At 41.8% G+C, this 20,536-nt stretch overlaps 1 protein-coding gene and 1 long non-coding RNA gene across 6 annotated transcripts; one reads left to right on the forward strand and one right to left on the reverse strand.

Annotated features, from left to right (window-relative positions):
- Window positions 1-1,012: 1,012 nt before the first annotated feature.
- On the reverse strand, window positions 1,013-14,950 carry LOC109900776 (uncharacterized). 5 transcript variants are annotated; one of them, XM_031837225.1, is made up of 12 exons: window positions 14,441-14,950; window positions 6,604-6,798; window positions 6,264-6,460; window positions 6,106-6,159; window positions 5,681-5,693; window positions 4,179-4,373; window positions 3,839-4,035; window positions 3,672-3,734; window positions 3,255-3,270; window positions 2,813-3,015; window positions 2,675-2,712; window positions 1,013-1,564 (listed from the first exon to the last, which is right to left on the reverse strand). In XM_031837225.1, exons 2-12 carry the CDS (start codon window positions 6,788-6,790, stop codon window positions 1,504-1,506), a joined length of 1,224 nt encoding a protein of 407 aa, XP_031693085.1. In that variant the 5' UTR covers window positions 6,791-6,798; window positions 14,441-14,950; the 3' UTR covers window positions 1,013-1,503. The 5 variants fall into 5 exon arrangements, with proteins under 5 accessions (XP_031693085.1, XP_031693087.1, XP_031693082.1 ...); XM_031837227.1 differs by having other exon boundaries at window positions 3,255-3,267; window positions 5,681-5,696; XM_031837222.1 differs by having other exon boundaries at window positions 5,681-5,696.
- Window positions 14,951-15,469: 519 nt separating this feature from the next.
- LOC116376512 (uncharacterized) lies at window positions 15,470-16,193 on the forward strand. Its single transcript, XR_004211917.1, has 2 exons — window positions 15,470-15,505; window positions 15,860-16,193. It is a non-coding gene; the product is annotated as an uncharacterized LOC116376512 (long non-coding RNA).
- Window positions 16,194-20,536: the final 4,343 nt, after the last annotated feature.

Below are 20,536 nucleotides of genomic sequence, written 5' to 3' on the forward strand. Positions count from 1 at the left end.
TTCATTCAGACCTATCAGTGGTTTTCCCCATGTTCCTGTCCTGTTCATAGCGCCCGTTTCCTAGTTTTCCCGGTTTTGACCTTTCTGCCTGCTCTGAGGCTGCCTACCGTCCTGTACCTTTGCCCCACTACTCTGGATTACCGACCTCTGCCTGACCTGACTCTGAGCCTGCCTGCCGTCCTGTACCTTTGCCCCACTACTCTGGATTACCGACCTCTGCCTGACCTGACTCTGAGCCTGCCTGCCGTCCTGTACCTTTGCCTGCCCGTGTTCGATTTAATACACTTTTGTTACTTCAACATTGTCTGTACCTGGGTCTTACCTTCGAACCTGATGTATATATTGATTCTTGAATAATATCTTATATGCCACGTGGGCTTAGTAGGTTACATCTGTTAATGTTAGAGTAGTTATATTTCTCTTTATTCCACACCCAAGTGCCAGGGCTGCCATTGAGCCAAAACACTTCAGGATAATGTGGTAATGCAACAACAACAAAAATACAATTTCAGCTATATTGAAATGCCACATGATTATGATCAACCCTGTGTCTGCAAAATCACAGTATGTAGCATAATAAAGTATATCTATTTATATACACACAACCGGTCTACATTGTAGAATAATAGTGAAGACGTCAAAACTATGAAATAACACATGGAATCATGTAGTAACCAAAAAAGGGCTAAACAAATCAAAATATATTTTATATTTGAGCTTCAAATAGCAACCCTTTGCTTTGATGACAGCTTTGCACACTCTTGGCATTCTCTCAACCAACTTCATAAGGTAGTCACCTGGAATGCATTTGAGTTAACAGGTGTGCCTTCTTAAAAGTTCATTTCTGGAATTTCTTTCCTTCTTAATGTGTTTGAGCCAATCAGTTGTGTTGTGACTAGGTGGGGGGGGGGGGGGGGGGGGGGGGGGTATACAGAAGATAGCCCTATTTGGTAAAATACCTAGACCATATTATGGCAAGAACATCTCAAATAAGCAAAGAGAAATGACAGTCTTGATTACACACAGGTGGATTGTATTTATCATCATTAGTCATTTAGGTCAACATTGGATCATTCAGAGATCCTCACTGAACTTCTGGAGAGAGTTTGCTGCACTGAAAGTAAAGGGGCTGAATAATTTTGCACGCCCAATTTTTCAGTTTTTGATTTGTTAAAAAAGTTTGAAATATCCAATAAATGTCGTTCCACTTCATGATTGTGTCCCACTTGTTGTTGATTCTTCACAAAAAAATACAGTTTTATATCTTTATGTTTGAAGCCTGAAATGTGGCAAAAGGTCGCAAAGTTCAAGGGGGCCGAATACTTTCGCAAGGCACTGTAGTTAGTTATATTTCTAGGGTTAAATTGTCAAATGTTTTGACTATGAATAGACATTTTTCAAAATCAGACTTCAATCCACTTATTCGCTCATTATTATATCTTAAAGGCTGGGGAGCAATGTGCTTCATCTTAATGTTGCACTTCATGATTGCAAACAGGCACTTCAACTGTTGCAGTGGTTGATGTAAGGCTCAGTCACTCTGGCCAACCGATCTTTTGCCAACCTAAAGAAACAAAACCACATCAGATGTTACTGACAGTATCTTGTCCTGATATAAATCTAATATCCTTCAGCTTTGTGAGAGTCAGGCCCTTGTTGTGTCATCCTAAATCCTAAACATCCATTGGATATGTTTTTCATCAAAGGGATACTTTGGAGTTTTGACAAAGAGCCCCTTTATGTACTTCCCCAGAGTCAGATGAACTCGTGGATAGAATTTTTATGTCTCTGTGTGAAGTTTGAAGGATGTTGCTAACTAGCGCTTGTGCAATTACTAAATAGCGTTAGCGCAATGACTGGAAGGCTATGGGTATCGAATAGCATGCTAGCAGAAACCCATAGTGTCACGCCCTGACCTTAGATATCTCTGTTTTCTATATATGTTGGTTAGGTCAGGGTGTGACTAGGGTGGGTACTCTAGTTTTTTGTATGTCTAGGGTTTTTGTAGATCTAGGGGTTTTTGTATATCTATGTTGGCCTGATATAGTTCCCAATCAGAGACAGCTGTTTATCGTTGTCTCTGATTGAGGATCATATTTAGGCAGGCCTTTTCCCCACTTTCTGGTGTGGGATCTTGACTATGTATAGTTGCCTGTCAGCACAATATTGTATAGCATCACGTTTTGGTTGTTATTTTGTTAGTTTGTTCGGTGTTCATTCTTTTAATAAAGAGAATGTACGCATACCACGCTGTGCCTTGGTCTGATCCGTTCAACGAACGTTGACACATAGACTTAGTTATTGTGCTAATGCTAGTCAACATTGGCTCATGAAACTACGTCTAACTTCCTTCATACTGGACACAGAGAGATCAAAATCATATCCACAAGTTCTTCTGACTCTGGGGGGAGGAGATAAATGGACTCCTTGCCAAAATCCCGAAGTATCCCTTTAATCTTCCTGTTATTCATAAAAGCAATGTCAGCATCATTGTCTTCTTCACACTGTAAAACACCCAGGAACAATTAACAGTACAACTAGGAGCTAGTGTGGTATCATTTTGCAGAATTCAATTTTGATTACTGAAGCTAACATAACATTTGAAATTGTACTTTCATCTTATCTTGATGTGACCTGTGTTCATGTAAACAATAATATCAATTAATATACTTACCGCCAGATGATACGAGGATCAACGGAAGAAACTGCAATCTGTGAAAAAATAACAAGGAATTCAAACGGGTTCTCCTTGTATAAAATGTGTTCTATAGAGTCACATTGTATTTAAAATAGTGTACAAATGATAGATTACCTCAGAATGTATATTAAGCTTCTTCAGAATCTCTTTGACTGCTGCTTCATTGTGATGACACTCCAATAGTCCCTGGCTCTCATGGAAGAGACAGTCCACTGTGAGTATTACATCCTCTCTGGTCACTAGTCTGCTGCTGCCAGGTACAGTGTAGTCTGGGTTGAAGGTGTGATGCAGTACTACCAGAATGACAGGTTTACCAGCTGTCAAAAAGGAATCAAAATACATGTCAACTCTTAACCATGGATATGAGTAGCCTAGCAACGTATGCTGAATGTAATAACATGCATAAGTTACTGTTGCCATTGTCGCTTACTTTTACTTCGACCCATCTAAACATGGAAGACAGCAGCTGTCAGGTGAATTTGGTCAGATTACTGAATTACCTGGAATCTGCTGCAGTGCTGCTTCAATATCAGTCCTATAACAGGTACTTACTTACCTTTTGGAGAATCCTGCTGCAACAGAGAGAGAAGTTCAGAAATTACCCCAAAAAGTAAACTCTCTTAATTTTGTATAAAAGTTAACAATTTTTTTGGTGCTGTGACTCATTCTGATCACCCATTCAATGTCTATTAGCTGCTGGGGTTGCTACAGAGAGGAGGTCACAGGGGGGTCCAGTGTAGCCATGTAATTAGTAACCCTGCTGATTGCTTCATTGCTTATGGATTGTTTTTAGTTCCCAAAGCTAATGTCTAGGCTTTAGTTAAGTGGTCTAATGTGGTCTTGACAGTCCAGATTAAATATGTTTAATCAATCCTAGGAAAGTGTCTGGACACCAGCATAATACATTGTATATTTTTGTACAGTTGTACAATCACATCAGCCGTTGGGTAAAGTAGCAAACTACTAAAAATACCTCCAAGATTTTATGCTCAAGGGCTTCACTGGCTTCACTGGCTTCAATAATCTCCCAGTCATTCTGAAAGTTAAAATACACAGTATAGGTAAGTATGCAGGAGGTGCTACTTGGTGTTAGTATTCCCAACTGAAGCTTGCATTACCCCACTGGATAAACTACATTACCATTGGCAGTATTATGTTCACAATCTTTTTGAATGCTGCTTCATTGCGATGACACTCCAATAGTCCCTGGCTCTCATGGAAGAGACAGTCCACTGTGAGTTTTACATCCTCTCTGGTCACTAGTCTGCTGCTGTCAGGTACAGTGTAGTCTGGGTTGAAGGTGTGATGCAGTACTACCAGAATGTTAGGTTTACCAGCTGTCAAGAGAGTGAGGGACAAATAAGAGCATTTGGAATAAGATGCAACTTTTTGAGAAGTTTCTTTATGGATATTGTTGATCTGGAAATAGTCTCTGATGACAGACTGTTACAGTACACTTGGTTCTGGGTGCCAAGATTACCAGGAATCTGCTGCAGTGCTGCTTCAATATCAGTCCCGGCACGAGAGACAATGGGACAGAAAGCAATGATGACATCACTCTCCGCCGATGACGTCACCTTCGTTAAACCTTTTGTAGTGAGCCGGCGATTTATTTCCTCATGAGACCCCAGAGTATTCCCAGTCAGAATGGTAAAGAACTTCTCCATCTTCAACTCTATAGAATAATAAACATATGGTTTAAGTATGTGGTTAAGCAACTGTGACACCTGTTACAACATAAGCATATTCAAAGAGTCTTACAGCCTGCCATCATGATGGATCTCAGTTGCACGTTCCCTAAATGACAGCGTTGTAGGCTAACTTCAATTGTATTGAAGCCTCTGCTACAATAAAGACATCTAACTACCCTGCGGGAATCACTTGCTGTGCCCTTACAGGCAATGTCAGCTAAAATTGATGGGCACCGACAAAATGACAGAGCCCATTCATTTTCAATGGAAGGAAAGCAGATCTGGCTCAAATGAGCACGGCCAAATAAGTTCAGAGAACAGAGGGATGCAAAAAGTTGGAGATAGTGGAACTTTTAGCAAAGTCCTGGTGATATCGCGGTGTGATTGATCAATTGGGGACCATAACTGTTCGACTGGTGCACAAACATTCAGCACCATGCCAGCGCCACAGCAGCACAAACTACAGTAGATATCGGGGCAAACATTCTATGGGCGCGCAAACATTCAGCAACACGGACAGCGCCATGATCAGCGCAAACTATATACCTGCGCACATTTATTTAGGGTAATAGACAGCGCCACGACCAGCGCAAACTGATAGCTAGTAGGCTTATTGTTTTCAGACACAACCTTTGTGCATCACTACAAGAATGACAGGTTTAGGAAACAAAATATATGTCAACTCTTAACAATGGATATGAGAAGCCTAGCAACGTATGCTGAATGTAATAACATGCACAAGTTACTGTTGCCATTGTCAATTACTTTTATTTATACCCATCTAAACATGGAAGACAATAGCTGTCAGAGGAATTTGGTCAGATTACTGAATTGCCTGGAATCTGCTGCAGTGATGCTTCAATATCAGTCCCAACATGAGAGACGGTGGGACAGAAAGCCATGACGACACTCTCCTCTGGTGATGTCACCTCAATTAAGCTAGTGGTTGCGGTGAGTTGCTGTGTTATGCCCTCATGAGACCCTAGAGTATTCCCAGATACAATAGCTAGTAGAGCTATCCTTGGCACTACAGAGAGAAAAAACATTTAGGTAAAAAATGCCTGTGCTGCAACAATGGCACATTGTGGTACATTCACATGCGTCAAATTTGTTTGCAAAGTATGTCATGAAATACATAGGGGACATTTCAGAAATATGCCCCCGAAGGTGCAGTTGTATCCGCTTTGCAGCCACACTTTTCTTACCCTGTCCTGCAGTGCAGGGAAACGTAATAAGCTTCCCAACTGTGGGTATAATATCAATGTTTGATTTATAACAGGTACTTTCTTACCTTTTGGAAAATCCTGCTGCAACAGAGAGAGAAGTTCAGAAATTACCCCAGAAAGTAAACTCTCTCAATTTTGCATCAAAGTCAACAGTTTTTAGGTGCTGTGACTCATTCTGATCACCCATTCAATGTCTATTAGCTGCTGGGGTTGCTACAGAGAGGAGGTCACAGGGGGGTCCAGTGTAGCCATGTAATTAGTAACCCTGCTGATTGCTTCATTGCTTATGGATTGTTTTTAGTTCCCAAAGCTAATGTCTAGGCTTTAGTTAAGTGGTCTAATGTGGTCTTGACAGTCCAGATTAAAAATGTTTAATCATTCCTAGGAAAGTGTCTAGACACCAGCATAATACATTGTATATTTTTGTACAGTTGCACAATCACATCAGCCGTTGAGCAAAGTAGCAAAATCTGAAATGAGAAAAAAATACCTCCAAGATTTTATGCTCAAGGGCTTCACTGGCTTCAATAATCTCCCAGTCATTCTGCAAGTTAAAATACACAGTATAGGTAAGTATGCAGGAGGTGCTACTTGGTGTTAGTATTCCCAACTGAAGCTTGCATTACCCCACTGGATAAACTACATTACCATTGGCAGTATTATGTTCACAATCTTTTTGACTGTTGCTTCATTGCGATGACACTCCAATAGTTCCTGGCTCTCATGGAAGAGACAGTCCACTGTGAGTTTTACATCCTCTCTGGTCACTAGTCTGCTGCTGTCAGGTACAGTGTAGTCTGGGTTGAAGGTGTGATGCTTCACTACCAGAATGTTAGGTTTACCAGCTGTCAAGAGAGTGAGGGACAAATAAGAGCATTTGGAATAAGATGCAACTTTTTGAGAAGTTTCTTTATGGATATTGTTGATCTGGAAATAGTCTCTGATGACAGACTGTTACAGTACACTTGGTTCTGGGTGCCAAGATTACCAGGAATCTGCTGCAGTGCTGCTTCAATATCAGTCCCGGCACGAGAGACAATGGGACAGAAAGCAATGATGACATCACTCTCCGCCAATGACGTCACCTTCGTTAAACCTTTTGTAGTGAGCCGGCGATTTATTTCCTCATGAGACCCCAGAGTATTCCCAGTCAGAATGGTAAAGAACTTCTCCATCTTCAACTCTATAGAATAATAAACATATGGTTTAAGTATGTGGTTAAGCAACTGTGACACCTCAGTTACAACATAAGCATATTCAATGAGTCTTACAGCCTGCCATCATGATGGATCTCAGTTGCACGTTCCCTAAATGACAGCGTTGTAGGCTAACTTCAATTGTATTGAAGCCTCTGCTACAATAAAGACATCTAACTACCCTGTGGGAATCACTTGCTGTGCCCTTACAGGCAATGTCAGCTAAAATTGATGGGCACCGACAAAATGACAGAGCCCATTCATTTTCAATGGAAGGAAAGCAGATCTGGCTCAAATGAGCACGGCCAAATAAGTTCAGAGAACAGAGGGATGCAAAAAGTTGGAGATAGTGGAACTTTTAGCAAAGTCCTGGTGATATCGCGGTGTGATTGACCAATTGGGGACCATAACTGTTCGACTGGTGCACAAACATTCAGCACCATGCCAGCGCCACAGCAGCACAAACTACAGTAGATATCGGGGCAAACATTCTATGGGCGCGCAAACATTCAGCAACACGGACAGCGCCACGATCAGCGCAAACTATATACCAGTGCACAATTATTCAGGACCATGGACAGCGCCACGATCAGCGCAAACTATATCCCTGCGCACAATTATTTAGGACAATGGACAGCGCCACGACCAGCGCAAACTGATAGCTAGTAGGCTTATTGTTTTCAGACACAACCTTTGTGCATCACTACAAGAATGACAGGTTTAGGAAACAAAATATATGTCAACTCTTAACAATGGATATGAGAAGCCTAGCAACGTATGCTGAATGTAATAACAGGCACAAGTTACTGTTGCCATTGTCAATTACTTTTATTTATACCCATCTAAACATGGAAGAAAGTAACTGTCAAAGGAATTTGGTCAGATTACTGAATTGCCTGGAATCTGTTGCAGTGATGCTTCAATATCAGTCCCAGCATGAGAGACAGTGGGACAGAAAGCCATGACGACACTCTCCTCTGGTGATGTCACCTCAGTTAAGCTACTGGTTACAGTGAGCTGCTGTGTTATGCCCTCATTAGACCCTAAACGGCAGTGTTGTAGGCTAACTTAAATTGTGCTAGAAGCCTCAGCTACAATAAAGACATCTAACTAGCCTGCGGGAATCCCTTGTTAAGTCTTTACAGGCAGTGTCCGCTAAAATTGATGAGCACCGACAAAATGACGTAAGGAAAGAAGATCACAGCAAGATAAGTTCAGAGAACAGAGCGATGCAATAAAATTGGAGATAGCGGAACTTCGCAGTGCGGTTCTTGAGAGTGATGCCATAGGGAAAACTCATTCCACAGAGTGCGAGTGTCTGCGAGTTCTCTCCTCCTTTGTTCTTGATTTAGGAATTAAAGTCACTGATTAGTAAGGAACTCCCCTCATCTGGTTGTTTAGGTCTTAATTGAAAGGAGAAATCAAAAACCAGCAGACTCTAGGCCCTGCATGGAATGACTTTGACACCCCTATGGGTCTCTGAAAACCATAAATTGGATGGTTCTTAAAAGAACCAAAGAAAAATACAAAACCAGAAATGTTTTGGTTCTCCAGGACTGGAATTGAATAGCCTTATTTGCATATTTCCCAGGATGCCTTTCGAGTACATTTTTGAATTACCAGTACCACTCATGACTTTGTTTGCTAGTGACAGAGACATGGTTGTTGCAGTCATTAATTTTCCAACCTGTGGCCTTAACCATGTGAGATCATAAGTGAACATGTTGTCATTAAAATATTATTCATTTAGACAATACATATTTTGTAAGGCCTTCTTTTGAGGGCCTAGTTTGACTCTAATATAGTGTTCTGAAACTCAGTTTACAGCCCACGTCAGGCCTGCAAGTCACATTATGCTGGCTTGTGTAAATGTGTAATTGCTATTGGAATCCAGACAGAGAGGTGATATCCAACATTTTTAATTTTTATTCACCTGTATCCTGCATTCAGAATGACTGCCATAAAGCAGCAATCAGTAGTTGCAACGGTAACAAAGTATCCCCCCTATTTTGGTAAGAAGCTGGGGGATGGGGCTGGAGAAATGTAACCTCTCTCAAATACAAAGCTATGCATGCAAGGACTGACGCATGTTTTGAGGCTATATAGTGTTTGTTCACGTTTACTTTGCTTACAAACCCACAAAACAAGCTTATATTTTGGGTTCCGAATGGGTACGACAACTAAACTCATGAGGCATTTATAAGTTATATTCTTCAAGATTCATTGAGTCCATGTCATTCATTTATAAGTCCAACAATAGGGATAGCAGCTGCTGATTGCCCCTTTAAAACATCTAAACTGGAACAACCATTTCAGTAATGGGTGCAAAACGTCCAAGTAACAGATTGGAATAGCAAAGCAAAATGTATGTTATTTATATTTGAGTAGCATAGGATAATTAATCAATCAACATACAGTACCAGTCAAAAGTTTGGACACACCTACTCATTCAAGGGTTACTATTTTTTTATAGTGAAGACATCAAAACTATGTAATAACACATATGGAATCACGTAGTAACCCAAAAAGTGGTAAACAAATCAAAATATATGGTAGATTCTTCAAAGTAGCCACCCTTTGCCTTGATGACAGCTTTGCACACTCTTGGCTTTCTCTATCAGCTTCAGGGGAAATGATTTTCCAACAGTCTTGAAGGAGTTCCCACATATGCTGAGCACTTGTTGGCTGCTTTTCCTTCACTCTGCTGTCCAACTCATCCCAAACCATCTCAATTGGGTTGAAGTCGGGTGATTGTGGAGGCCAGGTCATCTAATGCAGCACAGCACTATTTTTTGGTCAAATAGTCCTTACACAGCCTGAAGGTGTGTTTTAGGTCATTGTCCTGTTGAAAAACAAATGATAGCCCCACTAAGCGCAAACAAGAGGGGATGGCGTATCGCTGCAAAATGCTCTGGTAGTCATGCTGGTTGAGTTGAGTTTTTTTTTTTTTTTTTACAGGGACAGTGCACATTAATCAACGTTTCAGTAAAAGTGCCGATTTTAGCCAGCCGGCTAATTTTCAACCGCAGTCCCTGGGCAGGTTATTAAAAACAATTACAATATAGACAATAGCAACATAGGACAAGCAAGACATAGCATACAGACATAGCAACATAGGACAAGCAAGACGTGGCATACAGACATAGCAACATAGAACAAAAAGCAGCTAAAAAAAGTGTGACTTGAATAAATAACTGACAGAGCCACCAACAAAGCACCCCCACATCGCCTCCTCCATGCTTCACAGTGGGAACCACACATATGGAGATCATCCATTCACCTACTCTGCATCTCACAAAGACACGGCGGTTAGAATCAAAAATCAGAAATTTGGACTAATCAGACCAAAGGACAGATTCCACCGGTCTAATGTCCATTGCTTGTGTTTCTTGGCCCAAGCAAGTCTCTTCTTACTGGTGTCCTTTAGTAGTGGTTTCTTTGCAGCAATTTGTCCATGAAGGCCTGATTTACGCAGTCTCCTCTGAACAGTTGATGTTGAGACAAGTCTGATACATGAACTCTGTGAAGCATTTATTTGGGCTGCAATTTCTGAGGTGCTGTCACGACGTCCGCCGAAGTCGGCCCTTCTCCATCGATCCATGTTTCAGTTTCGTTTTGTTTTGTATGTATTACACACACACCTAGTTTCTATTTCATATCACGTTCCTTATTTAACCCTCTGGCATACATTCCTGTTCTGTCCGTGATTGTTTATGTCGTTAGTGGTTGTGTTATGTGCTAGTGTTTTTTGTATGTTCATATTTGGAATTTTGCTTGATATTTTGGGTAACTCCGTTATGTTACTCAATACCTGTGTCCTGCTTCTGACTCCGCTATAACTCTGCACCCAATCGCTGACAGGTGCAGTTAACGCTAATGAACTAATCCTCTGCAGCAGAGGTAACTCTGGGTCTTCCTGTCCTGTGGCGGTCCTCATTGAGAGCCAGTTTAATAGCGCTTGATGGTTTTGTGACTGCACTTGAAGAAACTTTCAAAGTTCTTGACATTTTCCACATTGACTGACCTTCATGTCTTAGAGTAATGATGGCCTGTTGTTTCTCTTTGCTTATTTGAGCTGTCCGTGCCATAATATGGATTTGGTATTTTACCAAATAGGGTTATCTTCTGTATACCACCCCTATCTTGTCACAATACTGATTGGCTCAAACGCATTAAGAAGGAAAGGAATTCCACAAATTAACTTAAATGCATTCCAGGTGACTACCTTTAAAAAAACATATATATATATATTTTTTTCACCTTTATTTAACCAGGTAGGCTAGTTGAGAACAAGTTCTCATTTACAACTGTGACCTGGCCAAGATAAAGCAAAGCAGTTAGACAAAAACAACAACACAGAGTTACAAATGGGATAAACAAACGTACAGTCAATAACAAGTTGGGAAAATGTATATACAGTGTGTCTAAATGTAATAAGATTAGGGAGGTAAGGCAATAAATAGGCCATAAATAAATTACAATTTCGCATTAACACTGGAGTGAAAGATGTGCAGATGATGATGTGCAAGTAGGGATACTGGGGTGCAAAAGAGCAAAAAAAATAACAATATGGGGATGAGGTAGTTGGGTGGGCTATTTACAGATGGGCTGTGTACAGGTGTAGTGATCGGTAAGCTGCTCTGACAACTGATGCTTAAACTTAGTGAGGGAGATATACGTCTCCAGCTTCAGTGATTTTTGCAATTCGTTCCAGTCATTGGCAGCAGAGAACTGGAAGAAAAGGAGGCCAAAGAAGGTGTTGGTTTTGGGGATGACCAGTGAAATATATACCTGCTGGAGCGTGTGCTACAGGTGGATGTTACTATGTTGACCAGTGAGCTGAGATAAGGCGGGGCTTTACCTAGCAAAGACTTATACATGACCTGGAGCCAGTGGGTTTGGCGACGAATATGAAGCGAGGGCCAACCAACGAGAGCATACAGGTCGCAGTGGTGGGCAGTGTATGGGGCTTTGGTGACAAAACGGACGGCACTGTGATAGCAAATTGGATGTAGTCTGAGTCGAGTGTTGGAGGCACTCTACTTGTAAAGGATCGGTAGGATATATATACAGAGAAAAGAGTCGGCCTGAGAATTGAACCCTGTGGACAACAGGCCCTCCGATTTGACACACTGAACTCTGTCTGAGAAGTAGTTGGTGAACCAGGCGAGGCCGTCATTTGAGAAACCAAGGCTACTGAGTCTGCCGAAAAGAATGCAGTGATTGACAGAGTCGAAAGCCTTAGCCAGGTCGATGAAGACAGCTGCACAGTACTGTCTTTTATTGATGACGGTTATGATATCGTTTAGGACCTTGAGCGTGGCTGAAGTGCACCCATGACCAGCTCAGAAACCAGATTGCATAGCGGAGAAGGTACGGTGGGATTCGAAATTGCCGATGATCTGTTTGTTAACTTGGCTTTCGAAAACAGGGCAGGATAGATATGGGTCTGTAACAGTTTGGTTCTAGAGTGTCTCCCCTTTGAAGAGGGGGATGACCGCGGCAGCATTCTAATCTTTAGGGATCTCAGACGATACGAAAGAGAGGTTGAACAGGCTAGTAATAGGGGTTGAAACAATTGAGGCGGATCATTTTAGAAAGAGAGGGTCTAGATTGTCTAGCCCAGCTGATTTTGTAGGGGTCCAGATTTTGCAACTCTTTCAGAACATCAGTTATCTAGATTTGGGTGAAGGAGAAGCAGGAGGGGGGCTTGGGCAAGTTGCTGCGGGGGATGCAGAGCTGTTGGCCAGGGTAGCCAGGTGGAAAGCATGGCCAATCGTAGAAAAATGCTTGTTGTTTCCTAGCCTCAGTGCAGTGGGCAGCTGGGAGGAGGTGCTCTTATTCTCTATGGACTTTACAGTGTCCCAAAACTTTTTAGAATTTGTGCTAAAAGATGCTAGCGTTTTCAAACAGAAATGTGCCTTTGCTTTCCTATCTGACTGAGTATATTGGTTCCTAACTTCCCTAAAAAGTTGCATATTACAGGGGCTATTCGATGCTAATGCAGTATGCCACAGGATGTTTTTCTCCCAAGAGGGTGGGCCTAAAGCCCCCCCCCCCCTGCCCTGTCATTTGACTGATTTCCTTGTATGACCTGTAACTCAATAAAATCCTTAAATTGTTGCATGAAGCGTTTATATTTTTGTTCAGTATAGATGGTTATCAAAATGTGTTATTTATTGTGTATGCCAGGCTGCTATTGTACTTTAAATAAATCCCCGATAAAAAAAAAATGGCCACGTTAGCTACCGCCTGCGACACTACCATGATACCCAGTTTGAAGCGCTTTAAATCGGCAAGTACGTTGATACAACACTGCTGCAGTGGTTTCCGATTTACTCGTCGTACAGCCCTATCAGCCACGCAAAACGGTAGCAACAAATCTGCCCAACTAGCTGACTTGATTTCCATACACACACTCCTTTCGACACACCCACTCGCCAATACTCCAGATTGCCATATTGTGCTGCAGCTACCCATACATGGAAATACAGTACATAGCCTAATTACATTGTGGTTGGGGCAAGAAAAATATGCCCAATTTAATAATATCAATTTGTTTACCTGCACAATACTCTCTCGATGTCAATCAACAGAGAAAATAAACAAACTAGTCCCAACGTTTGGATGAGAGGGTCGTCAAATACCAGATCAAAAGTGATATTATCTTATTAACATGTTATGTAAACATGTCTGTACTGCTTCTACTTTCACGCTTGAAACATCCTCATGATTTCGGGTAATCAGAAAGTGAAAGTGTCCACAGCCCGTTGGTCGGGGATATCGTTCAACGCATATTCAGCCAACACTCTTTTGCTCTGACAAAAATAATTGATCTATTCGTTTTTATTGGTTACTTTTACAACAGCTCATTCTTGTCACAACAATACAAAATGTTCGAATTGCATTACACAATGCAAATATTGATTGGTTTTACCATAATAATCTACATGAATTTGTGAGTTCATTGACTTACTATTTCACTGACCCTGCAAAGCAACACAGAAAGCTTTCCTTGTTATTGAAATACATAGCCAATTACATCGATTGTGGCTGAGGCAAGAAAAAGATGTGCAATTTAAGAATATCAATTAGTTTAGCTACTTACTGCACAATATTGTCACGATGTCAACCAAGACAGAAAATAAACAAAGTAGTCACAAACAGCAGGTTTAGATGAGAGGGTCCTCAAATACCACATCAAAGTCGTATTATTTTAACTTGATCTGTCTGTCTGTACTGCTCTTCCAGTAATCAGAAAGTGAAAGTATACACAGCCCGTTGGTCGGGGATAACATTCAACGCATAATCAATCAACACTCGCTCTGACAAAAATAAATGTATCTATTCGTTTTTATTGGTTACTGTCACAACAGTTCTTTCTTGTCACAACAATACACACTTTTCTGATAAAGTAAAGGTCAAATTGCATTACACAATGTAAATATTGATTGGTTTAACAATAATAATCTGCATGAATTTATGAGTTCATTGACTGACTGTATTTCACTGACGCTGCAAAGCAACACAGACAGGATCACCTGCTACTGAAATACATAGTTAATTACATCGATTGTGGCTGAGGCAAGAAAAATATGTGCAATTTAAGAATATCAATTAGCTACTTACCGCACAATATTGTCACGATGTCAACCAAGACAGAAAATAAACAAAGTAGTCACAAACAGCAGGTTTAGATGAGAGGGTCGTCAAATACCAGATCAAAGTCGTATTATTTTAACTTGATCTGTCTGTCTGTACTGCTCTTACTTTCACTCTTGAAACGCACAGATAGAACAATGAGACAGATATTTAACCGGATGTATAAATGTGCTTGAAGTTGCCACTCACAAATATGGTAGTGAGAGGAAGCCCACTTGTCGGCAGCGGCAGAAGGATGAAACAAGATGGATTTTGTCCGACATTCTGTTATGAACAGAGTGGACTAAGTTTTGTAGACTTTACCCTTTGCAAACGTTTTTTTAAAATCGCGTTGTTTAGAAGGATTGCAAAAGCAAACTGAGTTATTGCACACGCTTACTTCACAGAATAGTCTTTTTCCCTAATGGAAATAGTCAGAGACATGCTAGAACGCGCCAATAGGATGTTGGTAGCTTGTGCTTGGCTCTGCTCACCATGGGTGTGTTCGTAAATTAAATCTGGAGTGCCAGAGTGCCTCAGGGCTTTCGTAAATTCAGAGCGTTGTCAGATTGTAATTTGTAAATTCAGAGCGTTTACTGCGCACACCGTCACTGAACGATCTGACGGAGGAGTAGGCTTGATCCTAGCGTTCTGACCTCACAACAGCAGTCAAGCACCCAAGCTAATTGGCTAAAACGGGTGCTGAGCGTTAGTCGATTCATCAGTTATTCTGCGCTCTGGCACACTCAGACAATAGCGCTCTGAAATCGGAGTATATAGCCAGAGCCAATTTACGAATAATTTGTTCAAATTGGAAACGACAGGCTGGGGTCTAGCTTGGTTTAGTTAAAAATATATATTTGGTGCAAGTGTAACAGGGTTATATTGGTGATTCCCCTTGCCACTTTATTGTTAAGCCAATGGGTTTTTGGTTTGAGTTTGTCTTGCCTTCACCTACTCAACATGGCATCTTATTGGCTGGTTTGCGTAGCTTGCTTACGAGGGGGGATGTTCCAGTTAGAATCGACCCAGTGAACAAGCACCAAACCAGCGGTAAGTTGTTGGTTGCAAAGCACTGTACATCAAAAGTGATTTTTATACTCTCAAGTGATGATTTAAATGTACAATTTATATCAAATTGTTTGTAAATGTTATTCGAACATCACACATAAGATGCAGTGGTTTTTGGAGAATATTTGTTGTGCATTTTGTTGTAGAGAATTCCCGCCAGTACTAGCTAGCAACTTACCGTGTCTGGTGGGGGGGTTTCATATATTTCGTACAGTGCGTGAGTGCAGAGTTGGATGGTGAGACGTGCATTGCATGACGTGCAATTTTGTGTCGTTCTTATCAGGTACATTGTTAACGATATTATATTGTAATTGTATTATTTTGGTAACTCCCCAGTGAACAAGCCCCAAACCAGCGTGCGTGAGTGCAGAGTTGGATGGTGAGACGTGCATTGCATGACGTGCAATTTTGTGTCGTTCTTATCAGAATAAAGCTACATGACTGGTGCTACATGTTGGAGTTCCGTGTCGATGACTGATTGTACACAACGCCAGACGAGTACTGTTACACAAGTGTCAGTAGCATCTTTGGCGCCCCCTGACAACGGTGAGTCAAGGACATTTCTGGTTGCGACAACAAATCAAAAAGCTGTAACCAACAAGTAACCAATAATTGCACTCATCAACCAATCTGTGAACATTTAATTAAACTGTAACGTTTTTAAACTTTAGCGGCTTATGTTATCATTTTCTGAAATCAGAAGCTTTGTTGTCTGCTGTTTTCGATTGGAATATCTAGTAGTAGCAGGTAAGATCAGTGCATTAGGCTACATCACGTTAGTAGAGTTGGCTAACAACTTAGTTAGCTAGCTACATTAAGTACAGTAACAGTAACTAGCTGTGTGTTTTGACTGGTTTTCAAAATAGTTTGTCATATCATCATCAAAATAGTCTGTCAGCTAGGCCTTGGCAAAATGGCCAAAAATATCTTAGGTATAAAAAAATATATTTTATGTTTTTGAATAATACAAGTTCAACATTTGTTTTATGCGTTGTGTGTGAACCTAGGGTGGCAACACATACATTCTAAGTGATTTCAATGGGTCTTTCTCTATTCTGATTGTTTTATACTGTTAACTTCAACTTAAACCATTTAAAAAAACAAACATTTATGCATTCCCTGCACTCATTTGAGATCATTTCCACACTGCCACGAAGTGCAGCATGATATGGGCACACCATTTAGGCCTTATTTTTAACCACATTTTGCAATTGAGATTTAGAGAGAAACTGTTGGAATCATGGAAATATAATGATTATTCTAATTCTATAGTTGGAATATAATAGTGGGCACATTGAATACAGTGTTTAACATGCCAACGAATGAAAATGCCAGGGAGGAGTTATTGTGACAGGGTAGGAACTATAAGTGATGGTCAGTGTTTTCTAGGGGACCCTATAATCTTTGGCTACATTTAATGTTTTATCTTAGCTACTTCATGTACTCATGCATTGCATAGTCCTCTTTGATTTAGAAGATACTGTTGCACAAACAACATGCTGATTTAGGTCACACCATCCCTGGTATAATCTGGAGGTACAGCTAGCTACGTTTGCTCAGACTCAGTACATTTATTAGCTAGCTAACTAGTGTTAGTGGCTAACACAATTTAGGCCCAACATGCTAAGAAAATACAAACTAGCCGTATGCAGATGTAAGAAACACAAACTTATAGTGTGAAAAAAATCTCTCTCTCTTGCTTCTCTTTCATTATGGAAGAAATTAATATTTTCAAAACTGTTCAACTATTTTCTTTCTCTTTGAGTCAACTACTCATCACATTTTACACACTGCAGTGCTAGTTAGCTGTAGTTAATGCTTTCAGTACTAAATTCATTCTCTGATCCTTTGATTGGGTGGATAACATGTCAGTTCCTGCTGCAAGAGCTCGGATAGGCTGGAGAATGTCCTAGGAAGTTGTCATAATTAAATCAAATCAAAATGTATTTGTCACATACACATGGTTAGCAGATGTTAATGCGAGTGTAGCGAAATGCTTGTGCTTCTAGTGTAGTATGATCTAAAATAAGGGCGTGCGACAACGAGGTTCTAGCTCCAGCATGTTTATTAACCTAACCCTCACATGTCCTACCTAGGTAAGGATACCCCCAAGGGACATCCTACTACATCTTCCCCTCTCCCATGAATAAGAACTCAACATGCATAACCACTGAAGCATAACTGAAATGCAATTTGGAAACCAGTATTATTCTCTAACCTGCTACTTCCCATCCTGAAACCGTATGAAAGCATTAAATCACACAGTATGAACATTAACTTAGGTACAGTCTCTTTTTGCTGGGTATGGTCCCCAACAGTATGTTTTCTCTTCACGTAACAGTCTTTCAGACACTCTGGTGGCTTCACATCCCTTTTTGGGTGCGCTTGTGGCTCTGTGAGCATTCTCTCTCCTTCACCCTCTTGTGCATTTTCTGTGGCCTCAGTCTTTGTGGCTGGTAGATCTGGAAGAGCTCTGAGGTGTGTTTTGTTCCTTTGTACCTCTTCTGAGCCTGTGTCCACCACATAGGAGCGTGGGGCCTCCTCTTTACTCAGCACTATTGCTGGTGTCTTTGAGTTTGTAATCCACACACGTTGACCTTCGGCCAGCTCTGGCCACTCCTTAGCACGGTGTCTCCGATTAAAGTCTCCAGTTTGCGTTTGTTTTAGATGTTTGTCCCTTTCAGCGAAGGCCTTCCTGTTAGGCCATCGGAGTTTAAGCTGAGCCGGCGAGAGAGGCAATGAGGAACACAGCCTCCTGCCCATCAGGAGCTCTGCCCATGATGCAGTGGTGTAACTCTGTAAGCTAACAGAGCCCTGTTTTATTTATTTCACCTTTATTTAACCAGGTAGGCTAGTTGAGAACAAGTTCTCATTTGCAACTGCGACCTGGCCAAGATAAAGCATAGCAGTGTGAACAGACAACACAGAGTTACACATGGGTAAACAATTAACAAGTCAATAACACAGTAGAAAAAAAGGGGGAGTCTATATACAATGTGTGCAAAAGGCATGAGGAGGTAGGCGAATAATTACAATTTTGCAGATTAACACTGGAGTGATAAATGATCAGATGGTCATGTACAGGTAGAGATATTGGTGTGCAAAAGAGCAGAAAAGTAAATAAATAAAAACAGTATGGGGATGAGGTAGGTGAAAATGGGTGGGCTATTTACCAATAGACTATGTACAGCTGCAGCGATCGGTTAGCTGCTCAGATAGCTGATGTTTGAAATTGGTGAGGGAGATAAAAGTCTCCAACTTCAGTGATTTTTGCAATTCGTTCCAGTCACAGGCAGCAGAGTACTGGAACGAAAGGCGGCCAAATGAGGTGTTGGCTTTAGGGATGATCAGTGAGATACACCTGCTGGAGCGCGTGCTACGGATGGGTGTTGCCATCGTGACCAGTGAACTGAGATAAGGCGGAGCTTTACCTAGCATGGACTTGTAGATGACCTGGAGCCAGTGGGTCTGGCGACGAATATGTAGCGAGGGCCAGCCGACTAGAGCATACAAGTCGCAGTGGTGGGTGGTATAAGGTGCTTTAGTGACAAAACGGAGGGCACTGTGATAGACTGCATCCAGTTTGCTGAGTAGAGTGTTGGAAGCCATTTTGTAGATGACATTGCCGAAGTCGAGGATCGGTAGGATAGTCAGTTTTACTAGGGTAAGCTTGGCGGCGTGAGTGAAGGAGGCTTTGTTGCGGAATAGAAAGCCGACTCTTGATTTGATTTTCGATTGGAGATGTTTGATATGAGTCTGGAAGGAGAGTTTGCAGTCTAGCCAGACACCTAGGTACTTATAGATGTCCACATATTCAAGGTCGGAACCATCCAGCATGGTGATGCTAGTCGGGCATGCGGGTGCAGGCAGCGATCGGTTGAAAAGCATGCATTTGGTTTTACTAGCGTTTAAGAGCAGTTGGAGGCCACGGAAGGAGTGTTGTATGGCATTGAAGCTCGTTTGGAGGTTAGATAGCACAGTGTCCAATGACGGGCCGAAAGTATATAGAATGGTGTCGTCTGCGTAGAGGTGGATCAGGGAATCGCACGCAGCAAGAGCAACATCATTGATATATACAGAGAAAAGAGTCGGCCCGAGGATTGAACCCTGTGGCACCCCCATAGAGACTGCCAGAGGACCGGACAGCATGCCCTCCGATTTGACACACTGAACTCTGTCTGCAAAGTAATTGGTGAACCAGGCAAGGCAGTCATCCGAAAAACCGAGGCTACTGAGTCTGCCGATAAGAATATGGTGATTGACAGAGTCGAAAGCCTTGGCAAGGTCGATGAAGACGGCTGCACAGTACTGTCTTTTATCGATGGCGGTTATGATATCGTTTAGTACCTTGAGTGTGGCTGAGGTGCACCCGTGACCGGCTCGGAAACCAGATTGCACAGCGGAGAAGGTACGGTGGGATTCGAGATGGTCAGTGACCTGTTTGTTGACTTGGCTTTCGAAGACCTTAGGCAGGGCAGGATGGATATAGGTCTGTAACAGTTTGGGTCCAGGGTGTCTCCCCCTTTGAAGAGGGGGATGACTGCGGCAGCTTTCCAATCCTTGGGGATTTCAGACGATATGAAAGAGAGGTTGAACAGGCTGGTAATAGGGGTTGCGACAATGGCGGCGGATAGTTTCAGAAATACAGGGTCCAGATTGTCAAGCCCAGCTGATTTGTACGGGTCCAGGTTTTGCAGCTCTTTCAGAACATCTGCTATCTGGATTTGGGTAAAGGAGAACCTGGAGAGGCTTGGGCAAGGAGCTGCGGGGGGGGGGGGCGGAGCTGTTGGCCGAGGTTGGAGTAGCCAGGCGGAAGGCATGGCCAGCCTTTGAGAAATGCTTATTGAAGTTTTCGATAATCATGGATTTATCGGTGGTGACCGTGTTACCTAGCCTCAGTGCAGTGGGCAGCTGGGAGGAGGTGCTCTTGTTCTCCATGGACTTCACAGTGTCCCAGAACTTTTTGGAGTTGGAGCTACAGGATGCAAACTTCTGCCTGAAGAAGCTGGCCTT

This window comes from Oncorhynchus kisutch, linkage group LG12 (assembly GCF_002021735.2).
Source record: "Oncorhynchus kisutch isolate 150728-3 linkage group LG12, Okis_V2, whole genome shotgun sequence".
Lineage (NCBI taxonomy): Eukaryota > Metazoa > Chordata > Actinopteri > Salmoniformes > Salmonidae > Oncorhynchus > Oncorhynchus kisutch.

Excerpts from the sequence above, each read along its gene's own strand:
- LOC109900776 (XM_031837222.1), bottom strand. The coding sequence starts at position 6,790 with ATGGAGAAGTTCTTTACCATTCTGACTGGGAATACTCTGGGGTCTCAT. Across the intron at positions 6,461-6,603 it reads AGCACTGCAGCAGATTCCTG|CTGGTAAACCTAACATTCTG; the intron begins GTAATCTTGGCA and ends CTCTCTTGACAG. Across the intron at positions 4,036-4,178 it reads AGCACTGCAGCAGATTCCTG|CTGGTAAACCTAACATTCTG; the intron begins GTAATCTTGGCA and ends CTCTCTTGACAG.